The 17605-nt window shown below is 40.5% G+C and overlaps 1 protein-coding gene across 1 annotated transcript in view; it reads right to left on the bottom strand.

Moving 5' to 3' along the window:
* The window catches only part of LOC128860909 (ecdysone-induced protein 74EF), a 38986-nt gene extending 25704 nt beyond the window's left edge, over positions 1-13282 (bottom strand). Inside the window, exons 1-2 of the mRNA XM_054098704.1 lie at positions 13197-13282; positions 6389-8049 (exon numbers count right to left, since the gene is read on the bottom strand). Of these exons, the coding sequence (XP_053954679.1) occupies positions 6389-8049; positions 13197-13282 (1747 nt within the window). The remainder of the gene's footprint in view (positions 1-6388; positions 8050-13196) is intronic.
* Between the last annotated feature and the right edge of the window lie 4323 nt (positions 13283-17605).

Below are 17605 nucleotides of genomic sequence, written 5' to 3'. Positions count from 1 at the left end.
GTACCGGTAGCCGCCGCTAAAAGTTCATTTACATGACATGATGACATTAAGCGAACTCACCATCTTTGCCGTTATTCCAACGTTTGCGTCACATGCCCGTACGTACGTAAGTGTGTACGTGTGTGTGTACGCCACCTGTCTGTCAAACGGTTTGGCCGACCGCCTATTCAGTTGTGCGATAGTCGTTCCTCAACGTAAACTTATGTATTACAAAGAACTTAACACGCTGCAATGCCGCACGCACACACACAGACACTCAGAGATAATAAGGCAGCTGTGGTACCTAGACAACCCACCCGGTGCTGAGTTCAAAGCAGCTTATCGATTAACAGACCAGAAAATGACCAGAATGTTAGTTATTAAATTTTGAACCAGTAACTTTTAAAAATTTTGGTAATTATTTTATTTAACAGAATTGTACGACCAATGCCTTCACTGCAATACTTAACTTTTTTTTAATTCTATCGCAATGGTGGACAAAACAGGTGTATCTGTTACAAATCTCAGCCTTGTTGAAAATATCTGGCGCATAGCGTCGTTACTACTAGTGCCAGAATACAGCAAAATTAGAAAATAATTTGTGATTGATGTACGAAATGCATCTTAAATATAGTAAAGGGTGATAAATTTAGAGGTATCGGGTTTTAAATTGAAAAAAAACAACGAAAATTCAAATTGATTGGGTAATCTTTATTATTTCTGTGTAGAACCATTCATGACATTTATTTTTTAAAGATAATCCCTTTACCCCGTAGCCGAAGGGGGTTGGTGCATGACTATCATTCGGAATTCAGAGAGCCCAAAATGAAAAACATGTTTTTTTCTAATAGATGTCGCCCTTCGGCAGGCAATGGCAAACATCCGAGCCTATTTCTGCCATAAGAAAAACTCTGCCGCACGGAGTCGGCTTGAAACTGTAGGTCCCTCCATTTGTGGAACAACGTCAAGACGCACACCACAAATAGGAGAAGGAGCTCGGCCAAACACCCAAAAAAGGTGTATATATTGTGTATGTATATATAAAGGGTGGTTAAATTTTAAGGGTCGATGTTGAATGTAAACCACACCTAAGTGTCAAGCTTTTTTCTGCATTTCATTTGACATTTCTCAATTTCAAACTAACTCAATTTCAACCATGGAAGATACACAATCGAGCAACGCGTTAAAGTTATTCAGGCTTATTATGAAAACGGGCGTTCAAATCAAAATGCATATCGAGCACTTCGTGAAGAAAATCATCTTCAGTGATGAGGCACATTTTCACCTCAGTGGATTCGTCAATAAGCAGAACTGCCGCATTTGGGCGAATGATAATCCAAGAGTGATTGCCGAAAAACCAATGCACCCACAAAGAGTGACTGTTTGGTGCGGTTTATGGGCCGGCGGCGTCATTGGGCCGTATTTTTTCCAAAATGAGGCCGGTCAGGCAGTTACTGTGAATAGTGTTCGCTATCGTGAGATGATAACGAACTTTTTATGGCCCGAATTGGAAGATGTGGCTGTGGACGATATGTGGTTTCAACAGGACGGTGCCACTTGTCACACAGCTAACGAAACAATGGCTCTTTTGCGCGAAAAATTTGATGGCCGAATAATCTCACGTCGCGGCGATGTCAATTGGCCGCCAAGATCATGTGATTTGACACCGTAGGACTTCTTTCTTTGTGGTTATTTGAAAGAAAAGGTGTACGTTGATAAGCCAGCAACAATTCAAGAGCTAAAGAATGAGATAATTCGGCACATTAACGGCATAGAACCTCAATTATGCCTCAGCGTCATCGAAAATTTGGACCATCGGATGGAGGTGTGCCGCCGAGGCCGCAACGGCCATTTGGCCGATATTTATTTTTTTTGTAATTGAACTATACCAATATTAGCATAATAAAGAGAAATGATAATAATTTCCTAAAAAAATTGTATTTTATTAAAAATCAACACCGGCCCTTGAAACTTAACCACCCCTTACATATATATCTCTTTCAAATGTTGGCCGCAACATCGGCAATCCGTAAGCACCAATTTCGTATGATTCACGACTCACTGAGGGATTTTGGCCGGCATCTCCTGAATAACTTTAGTAATGTTAGCTTGCATTGTCTCAATCGAAGCTGGTTTATCCACAAAGCATTTAGACTTTAGATAGCCCCACAAATAAAAGTCCAAAGGTGTGATATCACACGAAACGGCGACGTAGTAAATGCATTGTTTAAAGGCGATAACAAATTCGCAGAAAAAAGTACCGTTATTTTTGCTTTTGTTCGTATGCATTGTCTACTCATAAACTATACTCAGTTTCGAGGCAAATTTCGCTTGTTAACAATAGAGTGAGGAGCTAAGAAAAATCGCATTGTAGTGATCGCATAATAAGATTTACGAATTGCTGAAAGAACTTAATATTTCGCACAATCAATCGTTTTTCTCAAACGCCTCAAGTGACAGATAGAAAAAGAAGTGGTCGGCCTCGCGTGGATCGAACCAGTGCAGCCTTAAAAGCCTCTTAGAAAGCAGAAAATCATACCAAGGGGAAATGAATGTATCGACCAGACCCATGTCAAGACTAATTAGAGATGAACTCCACATGAAAGCCTTCCGTCGCTCAACTGGTCATCTTTTGACAACGCGCTTGAAGAAACTTAGACTCGACATATGTAAGCAGCTTCTTCGGTGGCACGCGGTCATTGACCATAAAAATATACTTTTCACAGACGAGAAAATTTTCACTGTTGAAGAAACTTTTAATAAGCTATGCTACAACTTCTAAGGACCCAAAAAGTGTTGTTTCAAGGGTGCAGCGTGGTCACCATCCAGCCTCCATAATGGTTTGGTGGGGAGTGTCTTGCGAAGGAGTTACATCTCTTCATTTCTGCAAAGAAGGGGTTGAGACCGATGTAAAACTGTACCAGGAAGATGTCTTAGAAAGCGTGGTGAAGCAGTTGGGCAGTACTCTCTTCAATGGAGAGCGTCGGATCTTCCAGCGATATTCCGTTCGAGCCCATAAGGCAAAAACCACCCGGGTGTATTTCTGCCATGAAAAAGCTTCTCTTAAGGAACCAACTGCCATTCCGAAACAGCATAAAACTCTGGGCTCTTCAATTGTGGAACAAAATTAAGCCACATACCACAAATTGCCTAAATACCCAGCAAAGCACCAATTTCACATATGTATGTATGTACGTACAAAATATGTCATATTAATTAAGTAAATGACATTAAACTATGCAGGTACATCATTGATACCCCAAGGACTACAAGTTCATGTATTGGCTGATACCCTTGGAAATAAAAACGAGGCAAGTAGTGGGCGTATTCATGCTCATAAAAAATCTTTTCAAAATAAACAGCAATTCAATGAATCAGAAAATCATCAAAACAAATTATTGCACTCAATCAGCCAATTTTAATCCTGCACTCAATCAGCCAATTAATCCAGGAAGGCTTAAATAAATTACTTTGGATTAATTTGCGGACAAAATTTACATATTAAATGTATGTACTATACATCAACTCTCAACTTCATTGAACGTTAATCGGCGCATAGGTATGGTTTGCTTGTATATTTTTGTGTAGTAAGTCGTAGCCGTAAGAAGGTCAATGTAGAACGAGACAAGTCAAGAGGACTAGATTCGATTTGTCAGAAATACCATTGCACTACACAGATTAGATTACAGGGGAAGGAATGGAGAGACAGGATAGATACAGTATGGACGGTTAGACAGAGAAATTGGTTGGAGGTCACTCTTCCGCTCTTCTTCATTTGGATTCATTGATGAATCGTAAGACATCCGGAAGAGGAAGAGTATGAACTTTATCCATACTCAGAATATTGCACCCCAACAGCCCAAGTCTCATTGGAGAAAGCGCTAGACAGCTACAGAGAAAATGATCTGCAGTGTCCTCATAAGACATGCATATGGGGTCGTCAATGATTTCCATGGTAGCCATATGCTGACCATAGGTGTTGTGTCCTGTGACTAAACCTACCAGAAGAAAGGTCGTTAATTTCCTGTTTGGTTCTCTCACAAAGCACTTAGCTACTCTTCAGGAGCCCCACTCAGACCAACGCCTTCTATTGTTAGACCTCATGAAGTTGTCAGTCCATAGTTGAACCGATGTAGAATTGAACCCTAGGAAGTGTTAAGGGCCCAGTGGTTTGCTTGCAGAGCCTTCATTAACAACTTTATCGGCCAACTCGTTCCCTGTAATACCGCAGTGTCCAAGCACCAAATAAAACAAACTTTGTTGTGTTTTGCAATACTGTTCAGTTTTGTCTTACATTCACCGACCAATTTCGAAGAGCAGCGTGAGTTAGCAAGGGCTCTCAGTGCAGCTTGACTGTCACTACAATTCCAATACTACTTCCCCGCCACTCATTGCCAATTAGCCAGTATGCTGTATTTAAGATGGCATAGACTTCCGTTAAGAATACCGTAGTCAACTGTCTTGTAGTGTAGGAGTACTTAGTGTCTTCGTCTAAGTACCATCCAGATCCGCTATCATGCCCGCAAGGGCATCTCCTTCAAGGAGATGACGGGTACGACGACCCCGCGGACCCTAGTCACGATGTCCCTCGCTTCAGCGACATGGTAAGAATTAGCTAGAAAGTTAGGTGACAAAATCCAGCATATCTCTGTTCCCATATTGGGCGGTGTGTTGGTCAGTGTCTATTCACCATGTTAGGTGCGACTGTGTATGTAAAAAGCATGACCGGTATGCAACACACTGGGATAGGTCGCTTCCACCTGCGACTTTATAGGGGTGATGTGATGTGTATATCAGTAACCAGCCGCTTTGGACCCTGGTCAGGGAGTGTTTATTAGGCGAAAGAGTAGTAGCTTTCGTTGCTCCGGGCGAGCGCCGTCTGTTCGTGTAGATCAAGCCTCAGGGGACCAAGGGTAGGAGCATTGTCTCCGAGGGTACACCCGCTCTTGATTATTTCTGCCCGCCCCCTGTACACGATGCGCTGGTTAAATAAAAAAGTATGGATAAAATTAAGCGAAAAAGACAAAAAGAAGACAAACAACAGAAGGCCATTAATGATGGAGATCTAAAGCAGAGCCCTTTCGTAAGGAAACCGCGATTGATTTGCTCACTACCACAAAAAGCGAAAGCGCTTCTTACAAACGGATCATTGCCAACCATGGAGAAGTCATAGACGACAATGAAGGAGTTGAAATGACGCTTCAAGAATTAGATCCAAGAGAAGAGAAGGGATATTTTTAGTAGAATCATACGTAGTAGCGTGATCCGCTATCATCGCTGGTGTTGGATACGTCGGTGTAGGAAGTGTGCTGAGATCCAGTTAATAGGTGCTCTGGACTTAACCATTGATCGCTATCTGGGATCAAAACGTCATACTTTCTACCGAAGCTAACGCAAGGCACCCAATTGTCCGCTGGCATTGATAACAGTCTACACCGCTTCGACAACTGGTGGCAAATCTAACAGTGGCCAGTGATTTCTTCGTTTCCCCAGACTCCATTTGACTTGATTTGAAGATCTAGAGGTTACAAGTTCAGGTTGGCATTAAGGGCATCGCCAGATGTCGTACTCATAGTACCTGTGATACCCAAGCACACACTTCTGTATAGTCTGGTTAGGGGTTTTACTCTGCAGTTAACCATAGTAGCCTTCCACCAGACTACGGAGGCGTATGGGGTAATGGGTCTAATCAGGGTGATGTACAACCCGTGTACTATCGCCGGTCTTAGATCTCTTGCCAAATATTCTCCTACACTGCCAGAAGTGTTTTAGTGCTCGAGAGACCTTCTGTTCGACGTGCGTTTTCCAAGTCAACTTACAATCTGGGGTTACCCCTAAGTGTTTAACCTCACAAGACAGTTGCAGTGTTTCTCTGTTCAAGGTGGGTAGGAACAAGCCTTCCTTACAATTTTAAATTAACTAGGAAATTAAGGCCGCCTTAGCCGAATGGGTTCGGGCGTGACTACCATTCGGAATTCAAAGAGAACGTAGGTTCGAATCTCGGTGAAACACCAAATTTAAGAAAACGTTTTTTCTAATAGCGGTCATCCCTCGTTCGGAGCCGGCTTGAAACTGTTGTTGTTGTTGGTGTTGTTGTAGCAGCATAAACACTCCCCATATTTACATACGGGGAATGCTGCTGGAGTGACAGTCCTTGGCCGGATATAAATCCGGGTCGTTTCGGTAACGTAGAACCGACTGACGTGGAAACGGTAGGTCACTCCATTTGTGGAACAACATCAAGGCGCCAAAATAGGAGTAGGAGCTCGGCCAAACAACCAAAAAGGGGGTAAGTCTCTCGGCCATTTGAGCCACCGAAACTTCTTCTAACGGGCTCTGAAAGACTTGTATACCTACTGAAAACCCTATACATAACTTACGTATAACCGTTAACTGAATTACTACTTACCAGATTGTTTTGTTGTCTCCGTCGCACTTTCAATTGTCAAATATTCCTTGCCTTCCGCTTGTTCCTTCATTTTGGATGTACTCGTATTTTCCCCATCCACGGCACTCTCCTTCAATTGCCCTTCATTAATTTCATCTTCTATTATTTCTTGCTTTAATTTTAAATTTTCATTATAGCTGATCACCGTGCACGCCGACTGTTCTTCCTTCTCCCTGCCGAAGTCTTCAAAATCTTTTATATCGGCGCAGTGGTAGGACACCCCAGATGATGAGCCCACCGACATCGGATACTCGCCATTATAGACTGGCGTACTTTGTGTGCTGTCGCTGCGAGCGCGCGTACTATAACTGCTCACGCTAATGCCACTGTCCGTGCCGGTGGCGCTTATTAATGGTGGAGATGTGGTCAAGCATTCGCTGTTACTCGCCGTTAATCGCGGTGAACTCACTGTGCTCGTACAGGCCGCACTAGGAACGGAGGATGGGCCGCTATTGCTGGCCTGCAGCTCCTCCTCGCGACATTCACGTGTACTGACCTGTGCGACTTCGTTAATTTTTGGCAACTCAGAGGATATGTTGCTCGCAGGCAACAATTTCGCCATGGGCGAACGCTCCGGCGGCGGAGCGCATTCTTTCGAATTTTGTAAATGGGACGAAGACAATGCATCGTTCGATATTGTTTGCAGGCCTAAAGCAGATATGTGCTCCTGCTGCCGGTACTGCCGCTGTAACTGCACGTGCTGTTGTCGTTGCAACTGCAAATAGGCGCTGCAATCAACTGACGGTGGCCGCGCCACACTTTGCGGAGTAAGCGTGGGTGCTGGTGGTGGTGTTGTTGCTGTTGCTCGTGGTGATCCACCATTCAAATGCATTATCAAATGCGGTGTATGCGGTGTATGCGGTGTTGGTCGCGTCGCTTGGTCGAACACTGGAAGCTGCACGGGCGGCTTAATGGGAGTGTCAGCATAATGCCGTATTTGCGGCTCATTGCCGATGAACGGGGTTGTAGGGTGCGGTTGCGAGTGCGATTGCGGCTGTTGCTGCTGCCGTAATTGTGGTTGTGATTGCGGTTGCGTGTGTTGCGGCAAAGTGTATTGTGTGTGCGTTATGGAGCGCTGCTGTTGCAATGTCAAGGCATTTTGCTGATACGGAGCGCCGCGTGGTGGGTAATGCAAGACACTCGACGGCACTAACTGCTGTCCACCTGGTGTGTACATGCCACGCATTGCGTGCGGCGGCAAGGTTTGCTGATAGGGCAAGTAACGCGCACGATTGCTATAAAAACTACTAACTGGCCCACTAGTCATATGGCTGCTGCCACTGCTGGGGCTACTAGGGATGCTGACATCAATTAGCCGCCCCTTGTAGATATTGTCATAGTGTTGATGTCGTTGTTGGTGCTGTTGTTGCTGTTGATGCTGCTGCAGCTGCTCGGCTGAGTAATGCTGCGGGTGCACGGCGTATGTTGTGTTGTTAAAATGTGTTGGCGCGCCAAATGCGCCATAGCCGGAGGAATATGATTGTTGATGTGGCGACTGTGCGCTGGGCGGATAGCTCATATTGGGCGTATGTGACTGTGGATAATCTTTGTTGAGTCGTTGTGGCTCCTGAAGCGCAGTTGGGAAGTGCATCGTAGAAATTTTGTATTGATATATATATATATATATTTTTTTTTTTTTTTTTCAATGCCGTAGTGACGTTAGGTGGTGGTGGTTGTTGCAGTATTTGTCGTTGTTCTTTTTTATAAAAAGAAACAAATATGCAGATCTGGGGGTCTTCCGCGCGACCATAGCTACTTTAATCTTATTGTTCGCTCGGCAACTTACAACTCTTCAAACCTCGATCAGTGGCAGATTGCTACTGGCCATGCTGCTCAGTCCCTGCCAATGGTGCATTGCGTTTCGTTTGTTGGGCATATCGGCTTTGACTGGACATACAGACAAGGCTCAAAAATAGTTGCAAGTAGATTTATGTTCGACAATGCTTTGTCCGAGACTTTTTTGGGCTGGCGAATATTTTAGATTTGTTAGCTTTTTACCTTTGCCTATGTGTTTCACTCTTTACACTCGTTCTACCGTCTCTCCTGGAGTTGGCTATATTGCCGCCCTTTATGTGCGCACTTCCACAAAACTATATGCACTGAAATTTTAACAACGTTGTCTATTGAAGCATAACACATGTGGACATATCTGCAAATATTAGCAGTTTTAACGGATCACAACTTTAATCCTTGACTTATCTCTTTTCATGGTACTCAAGTTGTGCGACATGCTGTTCCCACTTACACAAGCACATGCATAGAAATGTTATCCACTTGCCCATCTGCTGCAGATAGCCTGCTCTAAGGCAGTGGATACAGCCTAATCGCAGTATTTTACTCCTACGCCCATCTTGTGAATGCAAAACGCCTTTTTCGCCCAGGCAAATCTGTTGGCTTTCACCGTTCCTTTGTCCACTTATTTTTTCACTTTGCTCCTTTTTGCTTTATACACATTTGTTTATTTCAATTTTCTCTATGGTTTTTTGTTCCTGCAGTGTTGGACAAAAGCTAAAGTCCACCCTACCTGAAGTTCTGTTTTCACAGTAAAGTTGACCATTGTGCGCTTTCATCAAAGTAACTCTTCACTCCCTTGTATTGCAGCAGAGTTTTTTCATTGACGTACACAAATTCCGCTGGCTATGATTCAATCGAGTAGGATTGTTAGAGACTTTTTCTTGTTGTTGTTTTTTGTTCATCAGAACTTTCACGTTGCGTATTCAAAGTTTTGATTAGAAGTGGTGTCCTTTGTACCCATTCAAAATGTCGTAAGAATCTTTGCCATGCATGGAATTTACACAGTATTGCTGAAAAAATGAGAAAAATAAAAATGGGGGTTAATACATAGGAAATTACGATGCACACAACATTTATAAGTATGTATATGACACACTCCGTAGCCGAATAGGTTGATGCCTGACTACGATTCGGTAGTGCCCGGGTTCGGAATTTCGGGCATGAAACACCAAATGATAGAGAAAAAGTTTCTTTTAATAGTGGTCACACCTCGACAGGCAACGGCAAACTTCCAAGTGCCTCCTCGCCATGAGAAAGATCCTCACAAAAACTATCTGCCGTTCGAAGTCGGCTTAAAACTGTGTGAGCCACTAAAACTCACCTTCTTCAGGCAGATGCTCAGTAGACTGGCCGCAGCTTGTATGGAGAAAAGTAAAAATTGAAAATCCAAAAGTTTTCGGGTCGTAAAACATGAGGTTAGATGCAATAAAGAACGGTATATTTTTTCAGCCCGATCCGATGATGTCTAACCGTGCCCATTTGATCCCAAAGTATGGAAAATTTGAAAAAATCACAATTTTTACAAATTTTTTTTTTGTTTCCAATTTTTTTGTTCGAATCTTATATTTATTGATGTGATGCGATTTTAATTAATGATCTTGTTTACTTTGGGGCGGTATGGCCCAATTTATATCGCGAAAGCCACCTGACAAAAGGCGCTTTCAGCACACATAACTGATTAGTGATACGTGGAAAATATGTCACCGTCAGTTGAGTATTTCTATTGTGTTTTATGAACGGTGTGTTGAGCCAGCTGCTAAGTGAAATAATTATTTTTAAATTTTATGCAAAGGTACTTTTTAAGTAATTTTTCACATTTCACTATAATAATAAAAATAAAAATTTGTTTCATAATCAACATTTTGGTGATCACTAAACAATTCATCAACTGTTGTGTTATGCTCTTGAAGTCTCTGATACCGAGGATGCTGAAAAGGATATTTCAGCTGGCGAAGAAAATGCAGCAAAATATATGAATGAAGGCAAAGATACAGACGGAAGTAACATTAATTTACTACCGAAAAAGGCAAATCGAGGAAAAATTTATTTTATTGATGATAGAATGCTTACATGCATGGACAAATGTAACCTCTCAACAAGAGATGCCATGCATTTGGTGAGTGCAACGGTTGCTGCCTTCATAAATACCATGCAAAATGTTAATGGAACGCCGTCAATAAAAATGGAAGATTTACATAATTCTTAATCGAACAACATTAGGGGGTGATGAGGAGAGATTATCGTCGCAGACAAGCTCAAGAGATTATTGATGGATTCAATGTAATGGTTTTACTGAATATGTTTATAAGATTTCTTTTTACTTGTTTGTAGATTCCCGACGTTTTTGTCCTTCACTGGGATGGCAAGCTGCTTGCAGAAATCCTAGGCACAGAAAAGAAAGATAGATTGTCTCTCGTTGTCACAGAAGAAAATATGGAAAAAATGCTGGGGATCCAAAAATTGAAAGTTCAACGGGAGATGCAATAGCTGCAGAAATACATAATTTTTTGTGCAAGTGGAAGCTCGATGATTTAGTGGAAATTGTATCATTTGATACAACAGCTGCTAATACGAGAGTTAATAATGGAGCAGCGTTCTTGCTTGAAAAAAGGTTGGGCCGAAATCTACTTTCCTTTCCCTGTCGTCACCATGTTAGTGAGTTGCTAGTCAAAGCAGTGTTCGAACTAAATTTTGGCAAATCATCAGCACCGGAAGTTCCCTTATTCAATCGTTTCTCTAACAGCTGGAAAAACATTAATTCTAAGTCATTCAAAAGTGGAATATCGGAAAATGAAGTTCGGAAAGTCTTTACAATAGCTGAAGTGGAAATATTTAAGAAATTTTGTCTAACTGCATTAAACAGTCACCATACTCGTGGCGATTATAAAGAATTACTACAACTATCGCTGCTCTTTGGTGGGGGAGACGTACCAAATTTTTCACAAATACGGTCACCTGGTGCAACATCACACGCAAGGTTTATGTCGAAGTGCCTATATTGCTACAAAATGTTTCTGTTTCGCGAGCAATTCGTGTTAACGACTTCAGAGATAAAGAGTCTAAGAAGCGTTTGTATTTTTTTAACTCGGTTCCATATTGGTTTCGTTGTGTGGATCCAATAGCTGCTCTACAAAATGACCTTAAGCTCAATCAAGATGTGATTGTATATTTCGATAAGAATGTATCCAATGCCTTGTTACATAAAATTAAAAATCATGTATGGTACTTGTCGGAAGAGACGGTTGGCCTTTCCTTTTTTTGATGATCAAATTCCTTCACATATTAAGCGAAAAATGGTGGAAGCAATTACTAGCGATAACCAGAAGGAAGATGCTGTTCCAAAGAGAGTTGTTGCAACAATGTCAGAAATAACACTTTACGGCAGCAAGAATATACATGATTTTGATGATGAAATCATCAAGAACTAAAACATTCTTTACCCGCTTAGGAATTGAAACAAGTTTTTTGGAATCAGATCCTTCAACATGGCAAGAAAAAGAAGACTATATAGCGGGAAAACGAATTTGTCAGCATTTGTCTGTAGTTAATGACACTGCAGAGAGAGCATTGAAATTGAACACAGACTACAACAGATCGCTTACTTATAATGAAGAAGATAAACAGTACTTACTGCAAGTTGTTGAGCACTACAGGCAATTGTATCCGTTTTACACCAAAACATCTCTCATTAAATAGACAATCAATTCTTTAATTAAAATTTTATTATATTAAATTAAAATAAATGATATAAATAAAGTTAAATTATATATATATTAAGTATATACATATTAAATTAAATTAAATTATATAAATTGGAAACAAAAAAAATCACAATTTCAAAAATTGTAATTTTGTAATTTTTTGAAATTGTCCATACTTTGGGATCAAATGGGCACGGTTAGGCATCATCGGATCGGGTTAAAAAATTACACCGTTTTTCACTACTCCTAACCTCATGTTTTAAGACCCGAAAATTTATGGATTTCAACAAAAAAAAAGTTGCGGCCAGTCTAATGCTCAGCTCTTTAGTTTGTACTGGCAAACTCGATATGAATTCAAGAAAATTGCAGACTCCTACAACTACTTCAACCGCAGGGATTTAATTTGTACTTGGACAAAGTTTTGATTGGATAAATAATGAAACATACGAGGGTATGCGATCAGACGTGGGAAGTAGAGGTCAAGCATACAAGCAAACTGAATTTTCTGATTTCACAAGTTGACGAGGGACTAGTACAGGTACTAAAACAAGGTGGACTAATATGAATACAGCTGAAAATGTGTTCCGTTTTGGAAACACTCAATTAAAGAGTATGGCGGAACCTACTGAGGGTCTCACAAATGCAAATGCTTCTTCTCATGCAGACCCTTTTAATTATTTCTGTGGTAGATTTTAAATTTACGTAATGCCCCGAGCATCAGAGAATGCTCTGCTTCTGAGGAAAAGTTTCTTCAAAGATCTGAACAGCTTAGGCATAGTCTTGCTTGAGTGGCTGATTAGATATGTTAGGATATGACAAGAGAAATCTTTCATGGAAACTTTAATGGACGCATGCGCGCTCAACAAATGAACTCTTTTAAAGAACAGCCTGTCTTTCGTAACCCGCCAAATAGCTATAGAGTATAAACGGTTGGGTTGGTGAGTGATTACCATTCGGTTGTGCAAAGGTTCCAATTTCGATAAATGAACATCAAATAGTAGGAAACGTTTTTTCTACAAGCGATTGCCTTGGCAAGGGAAACGCCTCCGAGTGCGTTTCTGTCATGAAAAAGCTTCTCATAAAAACCATTTGCCTTTCGTAGTCGGCTTAAAACTGTGGAACAATCTCAAAACGCACACCACACCGCAGGGAGGAGGATCTCGACCTAACAGAAGTGTACGCACCAATTATTTCTTTTTTTTTTATAACATTTTTCAGTGCCTCGGATGGTACTGCTGTAAGTAGCCAATTCTGACAACCAAATTTTGTATTACTTTCCCGTATGTTTCGGCGCCTTTTTCAGCAATGGCGCGCACAATAGTTCACTTAAGTATTTGAATAATTTCTGGATTGTCGACATTTTTATAGCTCCTTAACAGCTTTCCACAAAAGGTCTAATAATGTTAGTTTGCAGTTCCTCGGAAGCCACGGATGCTCTGTATCCGCTAGCTTCTCTAAGATGAAACAACCTTATTTGAAAACATGTTTTTTTGTGCAAAATTTTCGCCACTTTCCAGGTGCTCCAAAGCCCATACAGAGAAGGGATGCCGAAGAGGTTGGTACTTGTCCTTAAATTTCTAAGTTAATTGAATCTTATGAAAAGCCAACGTCTTTTTGCAGAATTCTGCTCAGATTACTACAGAAAATTTCGAGTTGCTGAAATTTGCTTCAAGCAATCAAACGACGGCAATTTCTACCCAAGTGTTAATTGATAGAAGAAAAGGGTGCTACGATCATACTAGGACCGCTTCTAGTGATGCAAGATGTGTAATTTGAACTTCTTTTACTTTTAGCATTCGCTAATTCAAACGAAAAAAAACATAGTAGCGTTAAGTAATGAGTCCAGACTCCGGAAAAGTCAACTTTTATTTCTGTAGCTTTATTAATTAAAAATAGCGTGATCGGCATTCATTTTAAAGGAATAGAAGAAGCACCATGGATGCTATTAAAATGCAGGTCACGGGACAGTTCTCGGATCGATACAGTTCTGCAACGAAATTTCTGTTCGTTGACAATTAGTCACCGCCAAAGGCAACCCCAAGTAAGTTTTCCTCTCTTCTGCATGCAATGTAACCGGAATTATGGCTAGTGCCTCCTTTTTTAGACCGTACCAGCTCGGGTGCATTTGCCCATAGAGATATTTTCACTGGAGATTATTCACAAGAATAGTTTATGTGGTAAATTAGCACGATATAAATTTCTGAAACTGTTGAGAATATTCCTGCTGTAGCGCGCGGAATGATGCTGAACAACCTTCAACATCGACGTCTCTACATTCTCGACAATTAGGCATTCATGAATGGTCTGTTTGGCGGATTTTATCTGTAGACGTGCTCATGGTGAGCATTTATGTGATGTAATTTTTCGCATAAGAATTAATAAAAAAAATTATAAACCTGAAACCTGAAAGAATCTAAATTTTTACATGCTTTTTTTATAAACACCTACGCACGTCCTTTGAAAGACTCTTCCATTCGCAATTTTTGCTAGTCATAAAATATTTATTTTTACCAAATCTATGAAGCGCGATGCTTATTGATTCATTTGAAATCATTGCAGAACTGGAGAATAATCCTATCTTTAACTTTCATTTTTGAGTTGATCCGTGGTGCTGTTGACTATCCGGTGCATCTTGAGAGAATTTCTTCAATATTCCGGCCAAAGCTCTGCGTAGTTCGCAGTTCTTCTATGTTGGTCTTTCAAAATCCCTTTATGCTCAGAATGCTCCTACCAGGTAGATGAAATGAGACTTTCAGCTATTAGTTCATAGATGTCGCTAGGAGTATTTTTAAACCTTCCCAAATGTCTCGTTTTGTTGGTCTGCCATCTGTCAACAATATTCAGTTCATTGTTTGTTACGCTTCATACAACAATGCAATTTTGTCGCTCTTTAAAATGTCGAATTTCGTGCCTTCAAATTACGATTTGCGGACATCGTTGATTTTCTGTTATCAATTGAAGAAAAACGCTTCTCAAGCTCATCAAATGCTTATAGATGCTTATGGTAGGCATGCTCTAATAGAGCATAGTGCTTCAGGTGGTTTGAAAAATTCCGAAGTGGTGATTTTAACGTGGAGAACGAGGACCTTGGCCGGCCACCGAAAAAGTTTGAGGACGCCGAATTGCAAGCATTGTTGGATGAAGATAATGGTTTTTTTTTTTTTTTTGTTTTTATTCCCCATTTATTTTATACATCTGTCTTTTGACATTAAGTATGTTGTTTAACAATTTGGTCAGGATTTATATATGTACATCGCTTAATGGCCAGTCAAAAAGCGATAAAATTAAAATAAACGAAATAATAGCAATTAAATAATATACAATAATACAATACAAGTTTCACTTTACATGATTACATTTTACAACTATTTTTAATTATTTTTTTTACATATTTATGGCTTTTTAGCATTTATCATACTAGGTCGCTTAGTCGGGTTCTCTTTAAACGCCTTTTCCCGTTTCTTTCCCTTTCAAGAAGTTTGTTGATTTCTGCATTACTGTGTGTGTGTATTTTTTCAAAGTGCCTTGTTGTTATCTTTTTGATTTCTTCGTCTACTCTTGCTATATTAAAAGTCCTATGGATGTCATCATTTTTCGTGTACCTGTCAGACATGGTCAAAATTCGAAGAATCTTTGATTGCTGTCTTTGGATTTTTTCTATATGAGTTTTTTTAGCCGTTCCCCACACTTGTAATCCATATAGCCAGATTGGTTTAATCATAGTTTTGTACACTAACAGCTTGTTCTGTATAGTGAGTCTGGATTTGGAGCAGACTAACCAATGAAGTTGTCGCAGTTTTTCTTTTATTTGTTTGACCTTTTGCTTTATGTGGTGACTCCAATTTAGTTTGGAGTCCAAGTGAATTCCCAGATATTTAGTAGTTGATTCTATTGTAATTGCTTTATCATTTATTTTAATTGGAACTGCGGTAAATTTTGTTTTGTTAGTAAATATAACCTGTACGGTTTTGTCTTCATTTATTTTTAGACACCAGTTATCAAACCATTCCTTAACTGCGTTTGTATATCGCTGCAGTTTTTCAGTAGCGATAATTAAGCTTTTGTCTGATGCTAATAGTATTGTATCGTCTGCGAACGTAGCAATTAAAGAATTAGTTTCGTCAGGAGGTGGTATATCTGCGGTGAATAAAACATATAGTAGAGGTCCAAGAACGCTTCCTTGCGGAACTCCAGCAGTTATTTGATGAATATCTGAACATTGATTGTCATCTATACTAATATTATAAAGAGGAAAACTTAGTTTGTTTGTTTGGTTGTAATGAATAGGCTCAGAAACTACTGGACCGATTTTAAAAATTCTTTCACCATTCGAAAGCTACATCATCCACGAGTAACATGGATTATATTTTATTTTGGAAATAGGGCTCGAGATATAGGTCAAAACGTGGACCCGGGTAACCTTTGGATATGTATGTACAGTATGGGTATCAAATGGAAGCTGTTGGTGAATGCTTTAGTTCAGAGTATTTTTCATGCCGCTCCGTGACTAGGGTCTCGAGATAGAGACCAAAACGTGGACCCTAGAATGTGTTTGTACAATATGGATATCAAATTGAAGCTGTTGGTGAATGCTTTAGTACAGAGTATTTTTCATGCCGCTCCGTGACTGGGGTCTCGAGATATAGGTCAAAACGTGGACCCGGGTAACCTTTGGTTGTGTATGTACAATATGGGTATCAAATGAAAGCTGTTGATAAGTGCTTTAATCGGGGTAATTTTCATACCTATTGATGACTAGGGTCTGGAAATATATGCCAAAACGTGGACCCGCCGTGTCTTTGCACCGAATTAAACCAAACTTACACACATTGTTAAGGAGGTATTGAAGATGGTTTCCGTTTAGTTTGGATACCTATTAGTAGATAGGGTCTCGAGATATAGGTAAAAACGTGGACCCGGGTAACCTTCGGGCGTGTATGTACAATATGGGTATCAAATGGAAGCTGTTGGTGAATGCTTTAGTTCAGAGTATTTCCATCCGCTCCGTGACTAGGGTCTCGAGATGGAGACCAAAACATGGACCCTAGAATGTGTTTGTACAATGTGGATATCAAATGAAAGCTGTTGATAAGTGCTTTAATACGGGGTAATTTTCATACCTATTGATGACAGTTGGTTCTGTCATTAAGTATGCGAAAAGATGTATCTATAGATTTTATATGACTTACATATTCAAGTAATATCGGCGAGTGGTCAGAAGAAAGTTCATAGCACGACTGAATTGTCAATTGGTTATGGCTTATGTTTTTGGTTATGCAGAAATCGATCAAGTCTGGAATTTTCTTTCAAAGGTCGGATGGGTGCCGCATGAACTGACTGAAAGGCAGCAAGATAACCGAAAAACCACTTGTCAAATGCTGCTCTCCTGGTTCAAAATGAAGGTTTTTTTGCATCGAATCGTTACGGGTGATGAAAAATGGGTGTATTTCTCCAATCCGAAGCGTAAACGATCGTATGGTCAAGCCAAAAACAACGGCCTAACCAACTCGCTTCGGCCGCAAGGCAATGCTGTGTGTTTTCTGGGATCAGCGTGGTATGATTTGGTACGAGCTATTAAAACCAGGTGAAACAGTTGACGGTGCACGCTACCAAAGACAATTGGCCGATTTGAACAGCGCCATACACCGAAAACGCCCAGAATATGCCGATCGGCGTCACAAAG

This window comes from Anastrepha ludens, chromosome 4, assembly GCF_028408465.1.
Source record: "Anastrepha ludens isolate Willacy chromosome 4, idAnaLude1.1, whole genome shotgun sequence".
Taxonomy (NCBI): domain Eukaryota; kingdom Metazoa; phylum Arthropoda; class Insecta; order Diptera; family Tephritidae; genus Anastrepha; species Anastrepha ludens.
Note: the sequence above shows the minus strand (reverse complement) of the source record. Positions and strands in the feature narration are given on the sequence as shown.